This window comes from Chelonoidis abingdonii, chromosome 1 (assembly GCF_003597395.2).
Source record: "Chelonoidis abingdonii isolate Lonesome George chromosome 1, CheloAbing_2.0, whole genome shotgun sequence".
Lineage (NCBI taxonomy): Eukaryota > Metazoa > Chordata > Testudines > Testudinidae > Chelonoidis > Chelonoidis abingdonii.
In genome coordinates, this window is record NC_133769.1 from 200924672 (window position 1) to 200946179 (window position 21508).

General features: G+C 40.6%; 1 protein-coding gene across 4 annotated transcripts in view; it reads right to left on the reverse strand.

Annotated features, from left to right (window-relative positions):
• Positions 1–21508, reverse strand: part of URB1 (URB1 ribosome biogenesis factor) — an 81528-nt gene that overhangs the window by 30618 nt on the left and 29402 nt on the right. For 3 of the 4 annotated variants that reach the window (XM_032798266.2, XM_075073387.1, XM_032798268.2), the window contains 10 exons: positions 20491–20610; positions 17580–17696; positions 16944–17082; positions 13783–13953; positions 11745–11941; positions 10093–10320; positions 9359–9538; positions 6134–6989; positions 1439–1643; positions 407–590 (listed from right to left, as the gene is read on the reverse strand). In XM_032798266.2, the coding sequence (XP_032654157.1) occupies positions 407–590; positions 1439–1643; positions 6134–6989; positions 9359–9538; positions 10093–10320; positions 11745–11941; positions 13783–13953; positions 16944–17082; positions 17580–17696; positions 20491–20610 (2397 nt within the window). The remainder of the gene's footprint in view (positions 1–406; positions 591–1438; positions 1644–6133; positions 6990–9358; positions 9539–10092; positions 10321–11744; positions 11942–13782; positions 13954–16943; positions 17083–17579; positions 17697–20490; positions 20611–21508) is intronic. The other variant, XM_032798267.2, reaches the window with a different exon arrangement.

Below are 21508 nucleotides of genomic sequence, written 5' to 3' on the forward strand. Positions count from 1 at the left end.
CGGTGGGGAGAGGGGGTTAAAGGGAAGTGGTTTTTTTTCTGTGTTGGAGACCAGTCCTCTGAGTTTGGGGTCCTCCGGGAAGGTTTTGGGGAGACCAGAGGGGGCCAAAACCCTGGAATTTTTGGATGGTGGCAGCGAGATCAAAGCTAAGCTGGTAATTAAGCTTAGAAGGGTTCATGCTAGGCACCCAGATTTTTGGACGCTAAGGTCCAGATTTGGGAAAGAGGCTTATGATAGCCAGTTACACACTGTACAAGCTGCACACAAAATACCAAAGAACCCAAAACAAGTGCAACAACTTCATTTAAATAACACAGAAAGAGAAAACCACAATAAACGTTCTGCTGCAATAAGAAAAGTCCATACAACCAAGGTTTAGATTAAAGCAAATGAAAAGGAGTCTCACCAATAACTCTTCTAGTCTCAACAGCATGGAACTCTCTGTTCCTTGGTTGTTTTCTTGTTCTTTACTGATGTTATATGTGGTGATTAACCACTTTATACAGGCTGCCAAGAGGCTTTTCTTCCAGGAGTGCAACTCCTCAGCAGAGTTTTCCAGCGCTCTCGATATGGAATCTGCCACAATCCAACTACAGACAATTCAAATGTTAGTAGAATGTTTTTGTTTGTGTTAATTTTACCGTGATTTTCTCCACACATTTTTAATCATTTGATTTTATGCCTAGGGACACCTAAGCCCCAGATGATCAAAGAATCAATATCTTCTAAAGCTCATGATAACCATGTAATAAGTTATTCACCCAGGAATTTACATGGCCAGTCCCTTCCCTCATGTTCCCCCAGAGATGAGTAATGTCACATCTGTTATAAACTCAGCCACCATCAGCTTAAGCTTGGATAGAAAATGTTTCAATCACTTGCCCAAGTACAGAGCTTGTGAAAGTGTACTGGTCAGAAAAGTATTTTTACTGGTCCGAGCTAAGTACTTCCAGACCTTAACACATACGTCCTTACAATAATTTTTGTCTCTCTGTTTATTACGCTATTGAATGTGAACTTTAAAAGTGGCTCAAAAGTTCCACAAAGTTTAGATAAAACTTAATATGGGTAATCTGTGCTGTGGCTCTCTTTCCCAGCAAGATATGTGAGGCTGTTGTAGCCTTATTCTGCTGTGCTATAAACAGTTATTTCTGAAGCACACCAGTGAAATTTCCCCACACACATTTAATTTCACTGAACCACTGTACAGCTTCATGAATAAGGAATGTTTTATTTAAAGTTTTGGGGGACATTTGCAATTTTGTAAAAATATTTTCACATGATATACATATATTAAAGGACACTCCGGCTTAAAAATAACATCACACATAGTTAGTAGGTTCTTTGAAGCAGGGGTAACAATGTTTTATGCAACAAAATGACAATTCCAGGCATTATATTGCTTAAAATGCAAAAACTGGAAATAGGACTTGCCTACCTCTCGTAATTTTCTGTTCTCTCAAGAGTTCCAGGTAACTGGTCAATTAGATTAGTTAGTGCTTCAGTTTCGGAAGACTGTACCAGCTTGGAAAACACTTGCAACTTCACGGCTGTGAGTTCCTCCGATGGTTCTGTATCTAGAATTTTTTTTGACAGTTCTTTCCACAAAGCTACTCTCAAGACAGGCACAACAGCTGAGGAGACTGTTGGAAGAAAGAGAGCAAAGAGATGCAGGAATGTCACTGTAAGCTCTCTGGCAGTGCTCTCAACTCAAACTGCTTTATGTGTTCAGCGGAATGATGGAACAGACTGTGGGCCTATTGTGAGAAAGCAGACACTGTGTGGGACTGTAACAGATTTACCAAGTGTCTGAAAGACAAATGTTCTGTAAAGTGTCTGGTATCTCTTTCAAACACCTAGCCAGACGATTAAAATGAGTAGTTACAGGCAAATATCACAGACCTCCAAGGCACAGGGGCAACATCCTGATGAGAAGCTCAGCTCTGATCTGCTAGACAAAGGTAGTAGTAACCACTCAGATTCTTACCAAGGTGTTGACACTGGACTCTGATCAGAGGCTTCTTCTTTCATTTCAGCTCTCAGATAGTAAGTGTCTGATAAATCTGAAGCTAGCACCATTCTCTGGGTAATGGAATGGAGAAAGATTTCTCTTCCTCTTCTGGCCCTTCACCAAGCAACACCTCTCTTGAACCTCCTGTAAGCTGGGTCTGCTACTCTACCCCTCCCAGACTCTGTTGGCTGCTGCTGAGGATTCTCCACTATTTTATACCACTTCCAGACACATACGTCCTTCCCCATCAACAGATACAGCGTGTCTGCCTCTGCTGTTGCCTGTAACCTTCCTTTTCAGTAGAAGAATGTAACAGGCTTGGTCCTGGTTAGTTTAATTGCAGCACCTAATTTTCTGAAATGCCAGGGTGAAACTGACCAGATTTTTGTCACCTTAATTCTGCTGTTGATTGGGAAAACTTAGAGCAGCAGCAGAGCTACTGGAGCTGTGAGAGGTTCAGGAAGGCATCACTGTATTGATTTATACTTGGAAATTTATTTTTCCACCTATAGGGCTAGAATTATTTTTTTTTTCATGACAGATAAAATTTTGCTGAAATGGATAGTTTACAACATTTCATTCACCAGATAAAATATTCTCTTTGCAGTTGGAAATATTTTTTTCACACCCAACCACTAGATAGATAGGGTTTATTCTAAACTGAATAGATAATTATCTAGACAGATTTTAAGAAGTATTATGCTTTGACCAGCTGTACAGGGCTCAAGAAGAGCCCGGGGCAACTAGCAATGTTCTATTTGAGTCAATTTGGCCCCACTTGGTTGTGGCCCTTTAAGCACTACTGCAATAATAGTCTAGAGAATAATCATAAAATGTCTCTGATTTTCATTATCAGCTGTTCCATTCATAGTGCGGACAGACTGATTCATAGATTTTAAGTCCAGAAGGGATCACTGTGATCACCCAGTTCAATGTCCTGCATAAACACAGGCCACAGAAAGTCACTAAAAAGCTCCTGCATGAAGTCCATGTTCTGGTTGAGCCAGAGCAGTGGTTCTCAAATCCCAAAGTGGGTCGTGTCCCCATTTTAATGGGGTCTCCAGGGCTGCTATTAGACTTGTTGGGGCCCAGGAACAAAGCCTGAGCCCCACTGCCCAGGGCCGAAGCTCAAGGGCTTCAGCCCTGGGTGGCAGGGCTCAGGTTACAAGCATCAGCCCCTGGCAGGCGGCCTTTGGGCTTCTGCTTTGCCCCCCCCAGCCCGGGGTGATGAGGCTCAGGCTTTACTCCCAACATCCACCAGGTGCAGTGGGGCTCAGGCTTCAGTCCCTCCTCCTGAGGTTGTGCACTAATTCTTGTCAGAAGGGACTCGCAGTGCAATGAATGTGAGAACCCCTGAGCTAGAGCACACCGAGTGTTATGGTCATCTTACAGCATTCGGGATGCAGGCAAATGACTCAACTGTTGCTGGGATTCCTGCTCATTGATGGTACGCATCAGCCTACTTATTAATTTTTGTGTTATACTTTCATTTAACTTATTAGGTTGCCTTTGGGAAATTACTGCTACTATATGATGGAGAGTTATGAGGTTAATTCTGCCAGGCAATGAGAGCACAAAGAGGGACAGGGTCACTTTGCCATCAAAAAGAACTTCAGAAAGCCACAAAAAGACCAGAGTGATCAATGTCACTGCACTGCCTTGTCATGAAACACATTTCTCACATACTGAAGCAACATCACAATGCAAAAATGACAATGAAACCTCATGGTTAGGGTGGACTGATTTATTCAAAGTAATTTAAATAAATGATTTTAATAATTATTTAGATCAGCAACCAGGAAACTTTGACTTAAATCATTAAGTGTGTTTTGCATTTGTACTTTTTAGTTATTTGTCCAAAGAAAAGTTGATTCTCACTAGTTCGTAACCATTAATACATGCTGATTTGCAACTAAAATTAGTTTTTACAATAAATTTGGTACTACTTTTTGCTAACCAGGGCAATACACTATATGTATAGATATTTATTTAAGCAACTATATAGTTTAACATACATTTATTCATATTATTAATTTTTACAATTTATTATATTAGAACCTGATGAATTTCATATGTACTAGATAAATAATTTTTTACTTGCAATTTTTTGTCAAGCTCTGTTCAGGAAACAAAACTGGAATTCTATAAATGCCAAAAACTGAGTTTTCATTTTTATTATATCATTAAATAAAATTACCCTAACTGTGCAGGATATACTGAGAAAAAGTTAAGTTTATCAAAACAAGTTTTGCGTTTAAAACTAACTGGTTTATTAAACAAAGGAACAGTTTAATATAAACTATTATCTGTAGTTTGGGAATTGAAGAGACTGTTTCTGGTCACCATATTGTTTAAGATTTTAGAACTAGAAGATCTCATCCTCTCACACCTAGTTTTTATTCATAAATTGGAAGAGGAAAACAGGCTTTCCTGATTTTGCAACCCCCAATCCATTTTTTAACTTTGAATGAACTAGTCATTGAGCTGAACTAGATGAATGAAAAGAAAATATTCTCTCTGTACCTGCAGCGGAGGCTACTGCTGTCAAAAGCTGGTTTAGCTCTTCAACATTGCTGGTTCCAGGCGCTCAGCCAATGGCTTCTACCAGTTCAATGGTTTGATTTTCTTTAAAACTTTGACAGCAAGCAATGTTTGCTTAATTTTTTTTTAATTTAATTTAAATTATTTTTAATAGATGATATAGTAAGTTTAGACCTTAATATAGGCTGTCTATTTCAAATTCAATTTTAAGGAGGTTTATTTTTAAAAATAAAAATGTATATAAATTTAAATTTATTTAAAATTTCTTTTAAAAAGTGATTTTTTATCCCCCTGCTCATGACACTAATCCGAGATGACTTTATAGGATTCTACTATGCCATTCAGCACAATATTTCCACGCATTCCTGTAAGATAAGAGCAATGAAAGATCTTTCCTCTCTGCCTCCTTCTTGTCACCTTGAAGAAACAGGAAGTGAGCTCTGAGTCATCTGATTAGAATACCACAGGGGTCCCCAAGGCAGTGCCCGTGGGTGCCATGGTGTCTACCGGGGCATCCACATGCACCCGCCTACTGGCCGCCGGACATACAGCTGGAGAAATGCTGCCAAGAAGTGGCAACGTCAAGAAGCACTACAGCCGAAATCCCACCGAATTTCAGCGGCGATGCCTCTTGACGTTGCCGCTTCACGGCAGCATTTCAACAGCTGCTTGTCTGGCAGTCACAGTCCTCGGCGGCTAGTCGTCAGCACCGTCACGAAGAAGGTTGGGGACCACTGGAATACCATGTCTATGCTGCCTCTTATATCCAGCCAGGGGGAGGCCTGCTCCTGCTAATCAGTACTTTAGTTGCTCTTCATGAGATTAAACAGAACAAGAAGTGCACCAGACAAATCTCTGGATTCACTGAAAGCCATAGCAGTGCTCCAAAGAGCCACATGCAACTCTAGAGCCACAAGGGCAAAGTATCACTAAACTAATGGGCCAATAAAACTTACTTTCTAATTTTCTATCAATATACCTTTCGAGCCATCCTAGTTCAGCAAATTCTACATGTTTTCAAACACTTTTTAAATTTGTATTTATATGACTGGCAACAATACTCACAGTATTCGCAGCAGATAGCACTTTTTATTTCCTAAGTGATGAACAATCAGTTAATAATCAACATGGAAGGAAAGTTATCTGCATTTTAAAAAGATGGCAATGGAAAGAGGCCTGATGACTTGACTTCAGTGCCTTGCCCTGGATATGTCAGTGATGGTCACATGATAAACACCCATAGAATCAGACAAGACTAGACAGAAAAGAGCGATTTTTGTAACTGGTTAATAAAGTGGAGAATCCTAGCTTTTCAGTGGATAACAAGTATTGATTTTAGCACTAAAGATTTACAAGATAATGGACTTCTAAAATGTCACTGGTCCTCAAGTCTAACAGTACCTTTTGGGGGGCTAGTCCAGCACTGAATGTAGTAAGTCCCTGATCTTAGGCCAGTGAAATTTTCATTCTTCCCAGTGCAACCAATGACAGACACCTCATTTTATCTGAACACTCGTGAGAAAAGTTAAAAATCCCCCGATAATATTTACATCATTAATATTGATCAGTTGTTGGTTTTACCTTTTGATGGCCGTGTAAAGTCATACTGCTCTCTACTCTGCAAATATACATTGACAAGTGGAAGAAAGATGTCCATATTTTTCCTTAGGTACTTTCCAGTTGTACAATTCAGACACCACAGCTCAAACTGCAGCAGATGAGTCCTACAATGCTGGATCAACAAAGCCACAATGGCAAGGGAAGTTTCAGTCATGTGGTTAAGGCAGTAAACATGTACATCTACACCAACGGCATGGGCAAAGAGCGGCTCTCGAGAAAGAGCATGCAGGAAGACTTTCTCCAGATCCTCACTGTTTGATGTTAATAGCAGAGTCCCCATCCCTTTAATGTGCTCTGTTGATAACAGCAGCTCTCCTTGAATGGTCTGTCCTTGGTAGCTTTCTGTGAGGAGCTGCACCAGTGTCTTCCCATAGAAGCTTAAATGTTTCTCTTTTTTAGGGGAATTTTCAGATTTTTGAATGGTCAGGCTTGCTGCAGGCAGCTGGAGCATGGTTAGCGTGACTTCTTTTAACTGAGCCGCATCCATATAAACATGTAACTGCTGAAGAGCCTCCAGCTGCTGGGACTTTTTGGGAGATACCTTGTTCTTTTCTTTTCTTCCAGCACGTAACTCTTCCAAGACGCTTTCAGTGATGGCTTCAAAATACTTAGACAGCATGTCTATGTGCTTCATATTTTGCAACATTGGAGCACTCATCTTCAGTAACTGAAGGATGCCATTATTTACATGAGCTGACAAAAGCTTCACCATGACAGGGTTTAAGTTGTGCTGGGGAAGAGAATGTTGCTCTAAAGCCAAGAACCAGGTCTCCAATGTAGGATGTTTGAAGATCAACATGAGCATATCTTCTAGCATCTGCAACGTACATAGTTATGAAGAGATCACAAAAAAGATAACAATTTAAAATCATTTATCTGCTTCTACCTATAGTGCATGCTTACTGAAACCTAAAAACCTGTAGTTTTGGACATTAAATTGCCTAATACTGGTCAAAAGAATTAATAAAATACAGGTAAATACAATAAAGTTTATGGTATGGTTTAAAAAAAAAATTGCTCCATGGTTACAAAAAAAAGATTCTAAACATTAAACAATATCTCCAAGTTATTCATATCAATTTCTATTCTGCTGCTTCTGGGATAAGGTGAAATGCTTCATTTGTTCATTCAAATAAGCATGATTGAATCTTTCAAAGTCTGTGGCAAAATTTTACACAGACATTAGCATGACTTAGTCCTAAGTCAGAATATCATGTGAGGGAGCAGACACCACTTTTACCTATCACAGAATGTAACTTTATACATTTCCATAAGTTTTACTGTGTTCCCACGGGAAGTATCACAGGTTTTATCAACTAAATACATGATATTCTAATCTTCTCAAGTCCAGGAAGCAGACTTGAGAAGTGGGGCATAGCTCAGTGGTTTGAGCATTGGCCTGCTAAACCCAGGGTTGTGAGTTCAATCCTTGAAGGGGCCCCTTAGGGATCTGGGGCAAATCAGTACTTGGTCCTGCTAGTGAATGCAGGGGGCTGGACTCGATGACCCTTCAGGGTCCCTTTCAGTTCTACGAGATAGATATATCTCCATTATTATTATATAAAACTAACATTATGGGGAAAATTCACCCCTCCCTCCACAAAACGTGGGCAACAAAGCTTTGCGCCAGGGTCTAAAAGGAATGGAGAAATAGCATTCACTCTCCCAGTATGCAAGTGAGCTGAATATCTGCAGTGCAGCCATTTCCACAGCCACTATTCTAGCCTGTGGGTTAGAATAGTAGAGGCTGCTGCCCAGCCACACACCTGTATGGTAGTTCAGAGCAGTGGCTCTCAACCTGTCCAGATTACTGTACCCCTTTCAGGAGTCTGATGAGTCTTGTGTACCCCTAAGTTTCACCTCACTAAAAAACTACTTGCTTACAAAATCAGACATAAAAATACAAAAGTGTCACAGCACACTATAACTGAAAAATGGCTTACTTTCTCATTTTTGCAATATAATTATAAAATAAACCAACTGGAATATAAATATTGTACTTACATTTCAGTATATACAGCATATAAATAAGTCATTGTCTGAATAAAATTTTAGTGTCTACTGACTTCGCTAATGCTTTTTATCAAGCCTGTTATAAAACTAGGCAAATATCTAGATGAGTTGATGTACCCCCGAAACACCTCTGCGCACCTCTGGTTGAGAGCCACTGGTTTAGGCACACTGAGTGCATGTTCTCATAGATCCATTGGTCCCTCTCCCAGACCTCCTTCAATGGCACACTCTGCATTGACCTATCTGTGTCTGACGCAAAGACCCCTCTGTGGAACACTATGTCTGAAGCCAACTATCCATGTGGCAACAACCGACCTGCATCCCACCCATCACCCTACAAAAGCTACAGTGATGCTTCCACTTAGTGTGCAGATCTTGCACAGGCCTTCAACTAGTGATTGCATGTTTCCCTATTAGACAGGCATCACCTTTAATCCTAAATTAAACACCCTAACACAAATAAATACTAGAAAGAGTCAAATCCTCACATTCCACATCAGACTGTAGCATTCACGGAAGCCTCCTTTCTTTCTTCAGCCTCTATCACACTGTGTGTATCAGTAAGAATACAGGTCAGCTCCATGCTCTAAGCTAAAAGTTTATTTCAACTACCAATGACAATTAGTTATATAGTTGCACCCGAGAGCCATTTGTCTGTTTTGCCTCAGTAAACAGTTCTCCAAAGCGATGAAAGACTTCCTAGAGTCCAATTTAATTGTGCTGACTAATATGATAGCATTCATTATGAGTGTACCGAGGGGTTTATACCTAAGCTGGAAGGATCAGATTTTTTTCGGTAATTGTTGCTAAAAGTTGATTTCACCACACACACAGAAACCAACCAAAAAAATATATTTCCATTGATAGGCCAAGTAAAAAAAAGTGCTGCTTGAGAACTTAAGAGTCTGATTTGATGATATTTACTTTGTGTACTTTGGCATGTGATGTTGACAATTTGTATTTTAAGGGTTATAAAGCTTTAAATTTTTTAATCTCAATGTCTACTGTTATTAAATAATTATTGTATGACCCTCCCCCTCCATAATTTTTCACACTTGTGAAAATTTAAATCAATACCAATTAAAAAAAATTCTTAAAAATAAACATTGATATTATCTGTTAAAATTATACAATAAATAAATAAAAATTGAATTCTGCCAAGCCTATTAATACCTTGTCATTTGCAGACTCCACTGTGGCCACAGACTCTAAATCCATAAAGAGATCCGATTCAGTTTGGGCCCCTTGTTGTTTCTGCTCGTTGCACAACTTCATCTGATCACATCGGCACAGCAAAATGCTCAGCAGTTCCATGTAGAGACCGAGAAGGCAAGGACCAGAACTTTTACTGAGCTGTGAAAATAACACACTAGAGGATGAGAAGAAAAGTGGAGGAGGCTGGAAAGAAAACTATGCAAGAACAAGATTAAATTAATATCTTCTTAGATTGTAAGCTCTTTGGGAAGGGACCATATACAATGGCTCCCACAATAGGAGCTTGATCCTGATCAAAGCTTCTGGGAGGCTAACACAATATTCATGTATTTTAAGAGCAGAAGGAATCATCAGATTATCTAGTCTGCTTCCAACTTAACACGGGCCAAAGAATGTAATCACAACTAAAGCATATCCTCCAGACAGACATCTAGTCTTGATATAAAGATGAGATGGAAAGAAAGCTGCAATTCATTTGCAGTATACACGACACACAGATTCATAAAAAATCCTATTGTAAAGGCAGTCAGTCTCAACAACAAGGGATACAATTGCTACAATCTGGGCCAGACTCCTCAGCTGCTCCCTAACTTCAGTGGGGGCTGTATGGAGAAGCTACACAACCAAAGTGTACTTGCACCACTTCAGTGTGCTGTACTTAGAACCTAGCGTTAAGATAACGTATTCCTTACACTGCCGAAATTCTCCACTGTGGTTTTTAGGTACAGCAGCACGTGCTTGACTGCTAGCAAAAGCTGCTGAAGTTGGAGCTGGGAAGCTGCCTCTCTCAGCTTTGCTTGGACACCATCTTCCAGCAGGACAGCACCACCTCTCTCAAAGGCGATCTTCAGCATGGAGGGAAACGAAGAATCTGGTGGCAGGATGGGCTCCCTGCTTATGCATTCAGTTTGTTTCAACTGCTGAAAACCAAAGTAATGCGGAGAGGGGAAAAAAAAAAAAGACACAATGTGTATGTCAATCTCTTAGGGCCAAACTGTTCTCTGACCTAGGCTGGGGCAATTCCCATTGAGATAAGGCATGTAACCGGGCACAGAACCACGCTCTCAGGGCCCAGCCCTGCAACCACAATGCACAGTGCAATACTGCTGTATTGTTATCGGTGCGTACAGATCAATGCTGGCCGGAGTGCCCCTCATACGCTCTCTGGTTGGCTGAGGGAGCAACGCTGCAGCTTCTATCACGGATGGCCTGTGTGCTGCTAACCCGCTCCCATCTAGCCTGCACAACCTCAATCATTGCCGCACCAGCCTCTCCTATTGGGAGGAGATGGGGAGCACCCACAACCATTCTATTCCTTGCCCTTGTGGAGATGCTCCTCATCCACATGCCTCCCCATTTGGGGAAGGGACACTCGTGCCTACTACTGCCTGCTCTGAAAGAAATCTGAAATAATTAAAAACTTAATAACAAATTAGAGTTATAAACATTACTTATTCACACCAGTATGACACCTGCAATACTTATAACTAACACAGAACAAATAAATAACAAACCCATTTAAAAAGCAAAAACACAAAAAAACCTATTTTTAGCAGGATCTGAACTTGCACCAGCCTAGCACTCCTGGCAGGCACCACAGGGCTGCCTGTGACTGCAAGCACTCCCTTCACAGGGTCTTGACTGATCTGCTCGCTCCATGATAGGAGCCACAGCGATGCTCTCACTGGGGAAGGAGGACTGTCCAATGGTTAGGGCACTAGCCTTGGACTCTGGAGACCGGTTTTACATCCTTGCTCCACCAAAGACTTCCTCTGTGACCTCTGGCAATTCCCTTAGTTTCTCTGTGCCTCACCTCCCTATCTGTAAAATGGACAGTTCTCTTCTTTCCAAGGGCCTTGTGAGGATAAATACATTAAAGATTGTGACATGCTCAGATACTACTGCAGTGAGGGCCACATAAGCACCACAGATAGATAATAAGATGGCTACTGTCAAGGTATTACAGCCATTTCCTTACTTTTTTTCAAACTCAGGCCACTGGTGCATTTAAGTAACTTTCCTGAAACTTGCTAAATGTGATTCTGCATATAAATCATTGTTGCAACTTGATAAGAAGTTGCTGCTAACGTTAAAGTAATTAAGGATTCAATTAACATTTTGACCTTGCAACAGCTAAAAAGTATTTGCACCTCATTTGAAAGTCTCCAATACCTTTCAATCCAGTAAAGGTTCTGCAACACATTAGAAAACGAGGATGCCTAAACTCAGGTTTGGAAGATAAAAGCCTAGATGTACTGCACAGTGGAAATGAAAGCCTTCTACAATCTACTGGTCTTTTAGCAACCCTAAAGCTAGCAATCAAATGATTTTATGCATCCCTTACCAAGGTTTCCTTAGCTTGCTGTGGTATCCAGAGACTGTAGTATTGGTTAAACTGGTAGAGCTGAGGATACTGAGATGCATTCAGTGACTGGAGTTCTTTATCGAAGAGCTGAAGCATCAGACAGAGAGCCAGGGGATCTCTCTGACTATGCAGAAGATCAGTAAAAACAGCAACAAGATACTCCACTATACTTTCTCCTACAAAACCAAACAACAGGTTTGAGACAGAGGTTCTCTCACTGGTAAGAATCGGGGAAAATACAGTAACTCTAGCCACAACACCGTTCTCACCCACCTTACGTGAGCAGTATTTACATAGCAATCACTTCGAGACTACAGTGTGGGATTTTCATAAGTCCCTAAGGAGCACAAATCCCACTGAATGACAAATGGATTTATGCTCCTAATTTCTTGAGGTGCTAGTGAAAATCCTACATACTGTAATTCTTAGTAAGGTAAATGGTGCCAGATTACACTCAGACATGCTACTGGGTTCAAACTTCAACCTGGCACAAAACTAAGTGCTTTTCGCAGTGTTATATTATATCTGTATTCCGGCTGGTCATAGGCCCCAGCACAGCTGCACATAAAAGCAGGCATAATCTGCATGCAGGAGTGCAGATCAGAGGGTAGCTGTGTATAAATATGTAAATCTTGGCCGTTAGTCTCTCTGGATACTCAACAGTTCACCATATGCAGGACCTGGAGAATGCCAGCTTTGTGGGTGGGGCATGGGGAGAGAATCCTGATCTGTGCATAACAATTATACCAACAACTACCCATCGTGGCTCTCTCTTTTCTCACATATATGGCTGGGTCAGTCAGAATTTATACCTAAAACTTCTAACTCACTGAAGTTGTATACAAACAAAAACACTTCTACCGTAAGTCTAGCATTTAACCACATTTTGCCGACTTCTGTTCTAAAGTTACTAAATTCAGGTCTGAGCAGTGTTTAGCTCATTTTGTCATTTATGCTCCCAATGCACCAAAAAAGATAACGTTGTCATGCAAGGATTAATATGTAAGTTTTTTGTTTTTTTTTTTTTAAAGTCAGTTTCCTCCCCCATGGGTCCAATTCTCCAGTCCCAACTAACTGGTTTCAATGGGAGAGTTTCCCATTATTTGTTATACCAAACACAATCCTTTAAAACCATTCAGCTCTATTTCACTTAAGAACGTCCTTTTCCCAGTCACAGCTATTGTAACATAGTCGTCATAAGCATCATCAGCGTGCTTTTAAAACGTGAACTTGCAGAATTCCTTCCCCAAATGAAATGAGTGTGTCGGGGGCAGAGGAGAGGTTTGGTTTTCTATATTTTCCATAAGACCACAAATTACTGTGAGCAATACTGCTTCCTACATGGCTACGCTGCATAAAAGGACAGGAACTCCAGGAAGTTCCTTTGGGTGACTTTTGTACATGTTCCTACCTCAGGAGCAAGTGAGGAAGGCATGCATTCCTCTCTCACAAAAGAAACAGGGAGTAAAGGTTTATGCCGCAAGAATCTTGGGGGCTTCTCAAGCCAGGGCTATCTATGCTGAGGCACTTTGCCTCTGGCCTGGTTCCCAGCCCCTTGTCGGCAGAATTGTGCTTTCAGGGGCTCCCTTCTCTGGCCACTGCTGTGGGTTCCACAGCATCAGAGAATAGGTGGGCTCTTTAATTCTGATATGACCTATGTAGCTTTCCCACAAGAGTTCCACAGAGTTGTCGGTGGTGGAACTAATGTTGTGAAGAGCAATCATCATCCTGATACTGCCCTCTTGGCTCAGGTTCTGAACTCCATGCATCTTCCTTGGGGTCAAAAGAGGGTAGAGGCACCTTGTACCTTTTAATGCTTCTCTGAGCTAGGATCCCTTGGATCTGTGTTTCCTCCACTTGTAGAAGCAGAGGGTATAATAGGGCTCATTGATTTTCATACACAATAACCAGAGTAACCACTGCAAGAAAATGATAAAATATTCCCCCCCCTCCTCCTCCACATACAGCATGAACCTTTTTAGCCACTCCCAGGGACATATATAAACACAGTAATTACCCATTTCATTTGCAGTCTGAAGCAACAACTTATTCCTGGCTTCTAACGCTGCAGGGACAACAGCACTGAATGGAAAGGTGTGTAGAATCATGTCTTCATTTAAACTGAATCCAATTTCTTCATCTAGGCCTTTGCTGCCCTCCACAAGGACATCAACCATATCCAGGACATCTAAGTTACCAATGAAAAAATGTCAGGGTTCTGAGTTCAAGCAGACACTACTTTTAGGATGCAAGTACACAGGAAATAAGAGGAGATTTAAAGGCGTGGGTAATTCAGGAGAAAATAAAGGGTCCATCCAATGTTAGTGCTGTAGGCAAGTGAAAGGGAACAATTTAATACCGGTCTGGGGTACAACAACCCAGGGATAATAAGATGTCTCTTTGAATATACATTAACGGTACAAATCAAACAAAGGGTGAAAGACAGGTATATCTGGCTCCTAATGATGGTAAAATAGATGGCACTCACACCATGTTTACACTGTGAGTTGCTTTCAAAGCTGACGCCCCATTAAGAGAAGTATGGAGAAGGGGGAAATAGCACCAGCAGCAGTGGATGAAGGCATCGCACCAAAACATCTGCAGTCAGAGCACCTCTGGAGGAGACAGGTGAGCGCGTACAGGGGAGGCAGCTGCCAGGGTGGATAAAAATCAATGATTTAAAAAAGAAAAAAAAATTTAAAAAGTCGGATTTCTTTGAAAGGTTTTTTTCTCAAAAAGCATTTATCTAAAGATAGTTTTAATTAAGATACATTATAGCTCAAAGATATCTCATCATGGAATAGGGATTATAAATGCCAATTCTATAGTATGAGACAATATATTCATTTAATGTTTAAGAAAAGTTTTGTAAATGAGTTCCAACAGTTCATGGATTAAGGACCCAATTTTACGGGGTTCCAGCAGCCTCTGTATAGATTATTTAGGTTAAGCTTTCAATCTACCCAATGTGACTCAGTGCTCAGTCTAGAAGATACCATCAGAGATGCTTAGTTTTGCAGTTCTCAAACTGTGAATTTGCCTCTCCAGAGATAATATGCTTGTTAATAGCAAAAATGTTTTTAAGTAAATAATATATAGTGGTGAGAAACAACAGACCTCAACCCTATTGTCCATCTCCAAATCTGTGTACACAGAGTCAATCCCTTACCTCTCTCTAAAAGTGCAGTTTCAAAAATTTCAATGAATAGAATATTTTGGGGGGCGGAATAGATCTGGACAAGGAGATAAATGGAGAAGAAAGGTAAAAGCAGTAGAAGCAAAAGTTTGAGCAGCATATTCCAGAAGTCTTGAGGTCTTTCTGAGATATACGTTTGTTAATGATATTTTAAAGGAAGTCACACCAGTGAACTGGTGGAAGTCATTTAAGCACTTGGATTCAGAGACTGTTGAAGTGATCATCTCACTTTTCTTCTGCCAGTATAGAAAGAATATTTTCTTCCTTTGGACTAATTTATTCCAAATTGAGAAATTGTTTGGGTCCTGAAAAACTAGGAAAGCAGGAGGGTGAAGATGACTGAGTTAGCTGCAGAAGCCAAAATTTTAAGTTTCTCATGTTGACCTGGCTGACAGAGTCGACTTAATTTGTTTTTGTTTTTTTTTAAATATTTCATTTAACTATTTTAATTAACATTTTTTAACAAAAACCTGATTAAAAAAAAAGTGAATCTTTAACTAAATTAAAAAATTCATATGCTTGTTTTGTTAAAATATTATGAGTTTGCTGTTGAAGAAAAAAAATCCAAAATACATAACGTTGTTGTTTTACTTAAATAAAACAATTTAAATGTCTGTCTGGTGATGTTCTCCTCCTAATACAGCACGGCAAGAAAATCCTCCAAATATTAATGATTAACCTGTTAACTGGAGATAGTTCACCTCCCAATGACTTCATAAATATTTGCTTCAATTAGTTTTGGTAAATAAAATAACCAAACCATCATTCATTTTCTAACATAGCTGTAAAACTAATCTGAAAAGTTTTCAAAATAAATCACTTAAAAAACCTACAGTGTGTACCTTCTAAAAATGAAACCTACATCTATCGCTGAGTTGTGAAGAATACGTATTAAGGTTACAACAGCCAACAAGAAGACACTTTTATGTAGAAATCCATGATAAAATGGAGTCTTCCTGACTAGTGATTTAAATCAAATCCACCCTGGCAGCTGCTATATTCTTTAAAAAAAAAAAAAAAAAAAAAAGGGAGGAGGGTGCCATGTGCTTTCTCCTGAGGCCTGAATTCCCTAAGTGGAACTAACACTCCCATGTCTGTATGCTCCCTAGCCAAATCCTGGTCCCTGAAGTCAACAAGAATTTTGACACTGCAGTCAATGGGGCCAGGATCTGGCCTAAAGAACATAAGCAGCAAGATTCCAGCTCCCCCTGTGTATAAACGCAAGAAGTGGGAGGGGCTCTGGTCAGGACTGGCGCCAGGGTTTCTTGCGCTCTAGGCGCACGGCCATTTCGCCGCCCCCCGCACTGATCCCGCAGCTCCGGTGGAACTGCCGCAGGCATGCCTGCGGAGGGTCCGCTGGTCCGCGGCTCCGGTGGAGCTGCCGCACTGGGGCCTGTGGGAGATCCACTGGAGCCGCGCGAGCAGCCGACCGTCCTTAGGCATGCCTGCGGCAGCTCCAACAGAGCCACGGACCAACGGACCCTCCGCAGGCATGCCTGCGGCAGGTCAACCAGAGCCGCCTGCCGCCCCTCCGGCAATATGCCGCCCCCTCAATAATACTGGTGCCCTAGGCGATTGCCTAGGCTGCTTAAATGCTAGCGCCGGCCCTGGCTCTGGTACGATCCTTGCCCTTGCTCATATATGCAGGGGGATCTGGCCCTGGCCCTGTGGTTTAAAAGGAAGCATGACTGCAATGGATTTGACTTGGATTAAAAACCGGTGCTGTGGGACACTGAAAGCAGATCAAAAGTAAGATTTTACTTGCACTTTTAAAACTGCAAAGCTGTGTCACAGATTAACTTCTGGTGCGAGGAGACATCCTGGTCATTTAGGTGTTTACTTACAGAGCTGAATACAATTAAAAGGCCTAATCCTGTAGTTCCTTACTCAGGCAAGAGTTCAACAGACATCAGTAGCAGGTTTGCCTGATTAAGGACTGCAAAATTAGATGGAGCAGACATCACATTGGGATCATCACATACCATCAACGTGAGAGATGGGTATGCTAACACTATCCACATCTTGTTTAAATAAGTTGACTTGGAGCATACTGGCTTCCTGGACAAGGTCTGCAGCTTTATCCGTGTATGGATAGGGGTTTGTCACCAACTTCATTAAAATCTGCAAACCAAAATAAAAGTCAGTCACAGACCCACGAACAAGCGCGCTCATTGCAATTCTATACAGAAAATGCAAGTTTTAGGGATATTAAGTGAAACAAATGGAAGAGCTTGGAAATTTAACATCCACAGAAGGTGAGCAGGAAGAGAAATGTTTTCTTTTAAAGATTAGCTTTTATTGGAATTAGTTAATTTTATCTGGGAGTTTCAAAGGAGCCTAGCAGGTGGGATGCCTAATAATCTTAGCCTCTCTTCTCCTCATATCAGCACTGCTCCGGTAACAATATATCCTATGGGGAGTCAATTCCTCCCAACTCTTTTCATCCACCCCTTCACCAAGGACAACAGATATGACCTCTGTGTAAAGGATTTAGTCACAGCCTTTCTCAGAATTCATTCACAATCCTTTGAAAAGATTTTCCTCAATAACAGAAAAATAATTAGCTTCCCATTAATGCTATTCTTGAAATTGTTCAAATTAGTTAGATAAACAATTACCCTCTCCAAAAACTGAATCACGGCTTCCTTTTTGTCTTCTATTGTATTATCCAAGTGTTCCAGCCACAGTACAAGTTCCTTCCACGTGTACTCAAATACTCCACTGTCATGCAAAACCTAGACGAAAAAGCAGCATGTGAGAGAAAATAAATAGTGTATATTTATTATAGCTTTTTGTACAGCAGCTTTCATTTTTATTTCTTTTACTAAAGACAGAATAGCAGCAAATAGCTGAACACCAACATCGTTCCCCTCTCTAACTTCTGACAAAAGGGACCTGATTCTTACATATACCAAGGTTGCTTTAGACCACCCTAGTTCCACAAAAGGGCCCCAAAGTGGATGTAAATATTATTTACTGCTGCTTTACATTGCTGAAGCTGTGTAAAGTGGCCTTGATGTAAATGAGACTCAAGCCCCATGTCTTTATTCATGCTAACCCCTTTGCTGAAAGCAGCCATCTTCTCCTCCAAAACTTTTCCCAACACACACTTTTTTTTCTGCCTAGCTTTATACAGCTCTCAGATACAACTCTAATTTGTTCTTAGTCTTGCACTTATTTTCTTGGATTCATGCATTTTAAGCCCTGATCCTGCAAACAGCTACAAGCGCAATTAATATTATGCACACAAGTAATGCAGTTGAACAACACGAAGCTACTCATATATGTAAAGTTATTCATAAGGGCAACTATTTGCAGGACTAGAGTGTTTGCAACATCGGGGAAGTAGGGACCTGGCTAAACTACAGCCTGATTGTGACCTCACACCAGTATAAATCAAAAGTAATTTAGGCCTGGTCTAAACACAGTTTTTGTATCCATTAAACTATTTCAGTTATGGGTGATGGCGTTTTTTTAACCAAAATGATTAAATTGGTAAAACCCCAAATGGGGACATAGTTTTACCATTGAAAAGGTGCCTTATACCGGTATAGGTTATTCCCAGAAATTATGGGTAACAAGCTATAGGGATGCTATGATGATCAGTTTCAAGCCAATATAGTGAAAGCAGTACAAAAACTGTACAGACAAGTTCTAATTCCACTGAAGTCAAAAAAGTTAAACCAGAGTTAAGTTAAGTGCTGTTTGTGTTTAAAACAGCAGCACGGGTAATCATGTAATAAATAAACCAACTGAAGTTACTGAAAGAGAGAGGACACTATTATACCAGAACTCAAATAACAAGCTTATATATAGTTTTATGAGCTTTGCTTTTTGCAAAACATATATTGAAAACAGTTCTCTTTCAGGGCTCAGTTTGTTCAGCTTTCACTCTGTGTGCCACACTGGCAGATACAAAAATAGCATCTCTGATTATACGAATCTGACACGACAATTCATCAAAAAAAAATGATTCACTCTTAAATAATTAACTACTTCTGGCAGATTCTCAAAAAAGAACAGTACTTTCAGTCCTCATGAAAAGAGGCAGGAACAGAATGCAAAATTTGAAAACATATCTGCAATTTATATTCCATTATGTTGAAAAATAAGGCAAAAAAAGACATTAACATCTTTTTTTTTTTTTAAATTAAGAATTTTGAAAAGCCCATTGGAACTGATACAATTGTCCTGACCTCATTGCTTATGTCTCCCTTTCAAAGAAAACAGAATGAACTGAAAGGAGAAAATGAATCAGGCAGCCCAAATCTCTGCTCATCAATCAAATATACCACACACTAAAAAAAAACAAAAAACACCACGCTATTGCTTTTAAATGTAAATATGTTTAAGCACCAGAGGCTCATACAAGAGGCGCTTACCCACCACCATTAAGGACTGCACATTTTCGGACTAGGCTTTTCCTATGCAGCTGCCAAGAGTAACCGTAACAGAAATTCTACTGGGTCCAAATTCCAGCTCTGATCCTGAACCCATTAACATCTGTGGGAGTTCTGTCATTGTGTTTGCTGGAACCAGGGTCACTGTTTTTAATCCTCTACAACATTTTGTACTGAATCCAAATGGCCCCAGATGTGGTGTTACCATGCAAGCATTAAAATCCAGAGGCCGCTGAACTCAGTGTGAAGACCCTCGCTAGCTCCAACAGGTTTTGGATTGTAGCTTAAGTCCTTAAAAATTCATCTGTGATCTGGCACCTTGCTTTGCTGACGGTGGCAGCCAATGCTACTGCCATGAGCAGGCGGAGCACACTAGTGGGTAACAGACTCACGTGCATCTCAGTGGCTGACATGAACTATACAACAGAACTCCTTATGTAATTTCTCTGATAAAAGCAGCTGTTTCCAGCTTTCAAAATGCAACCTGTGATAAAACTTGATAACAGTAATCACATGGCAGATTTAACTTTTAAAAAGCCATATCATTTTGGTTAGTGAATGATGTTACAACTGGGCACCCAGGGATAAGCTCCTGGACCTGTGCAGAAGTCACTAGTGCTATGCACAGTCACAACGATCCACCTGTATGGACCTGATTGCAGAATCAGGGCCTAGGAACATCTAGGCCAGATTTTTTTTTAATTTAGGCTCCTAAATCCATACTGAGGCATCTAACTAGAAGTGACCTGATTTTCAAGAGGCACCAAACTCCTGCAGCTGCCATTTACTTCAATGGGATTTGTGGGTGTTCAGCATTTCTGAAAATCAGGCATCTTCTATTTAGGTGCCAAAATGTAGATTTTTTAATTTGTTTTTTAAAGAGTAAATAATATTCACTGCTACCCAGAAAAGACTGTGGCCAATGAGACTATTCATGTGAGCAGAACAGGCTGGCTGTCAGCCATGCTCCACGCAGGAAGGAGTGAATAATTATAGTTAAATTAAATTAGAGACTCTTTAAAATCAAAGTGCTAAAAAAAACACCTTAGCGTGATCAACATCAACACACTGCTGTTGGCAGGAACTATATAAATGTTTTTAAGTAATTGAGGCCAAAGAAAAAACTTACCTTGATGATCAGTTGTTTTGTTGATGTTTGCAGTTGTGAATGGTTACTTGTTACAAACATTTTCATCAGTAAATAAAATACTGATCTTTCACCACGAACCTTTTCTGCTTCTGAGACATCCTAAAAGAATAATGGGTTTAAACCTCCCTTTGTGTGACAAGACTGGACAGGAATAAGTTACACTGTGGCAGCAGAATAGCAAAAATTGTTTTGCAGGCCATAGCTTTTTTGGGCTGGCCAAGTGGAAGTAGCGTGATTTGAACGAATTCTGCAATTAGTGGGTGAGCAAGATGAGTATAATAGTCTTTGAGCAGTGGAAGGAGTGTGTCTAATAGGAAAACTAGCTAAGAGAAGGGTCTAAGTAGAGCAGTCTCTTCACCACACCCTTTAACTTTCACTCATCGACAATAATCCTGATGTCATACTAATACTGACTCAAGGGGAAATAAATCCATTTATCCCAGGGCTGAATTTAGCTCCCAAAGAACAAGAAATCAGTGTAAGCCGCTTCCGTTCTGACAAGTGCCAAATTATTACAAAATGTGCACTACTTTACTGCTTATTCTACTTTTCTGACCAACCCAATGTGCAAAATACAAAAATGCTTTGCATCACTGTTGAATGTGGCCTTCTAACTTTTCCTTTAAGCACTTGCCTAGCACTAGTAGAGTGCAAAACAGAAAAATTACACTGCTGTTGAGACTGGTGTTGTCAGTAGCTAGTGGTGTGGTGCTCTGCTCTTGTTCGATGATGATAACAGTTGGCCGTGTGCATGTTCCCTCTGTGTGCTGCCCAGGCTCTGCGCAGAGAGCTGACACAGCAAACCCTGAGAGAACCCCCAAAGACCACAGGCTCTAGTAAGGTATGAAGGAACCCAAGCCAGGTTTATTGTCAAACGAGGCACAGTAATAGTCTCGTAGACTCTACAAGACATACTACGAATGTGTGCCCCCTGGCAATGGACCGGCTCAATCAGTGGTTGGACTTTCCACTGACCCCTAGGCCAGACAAAGATGTG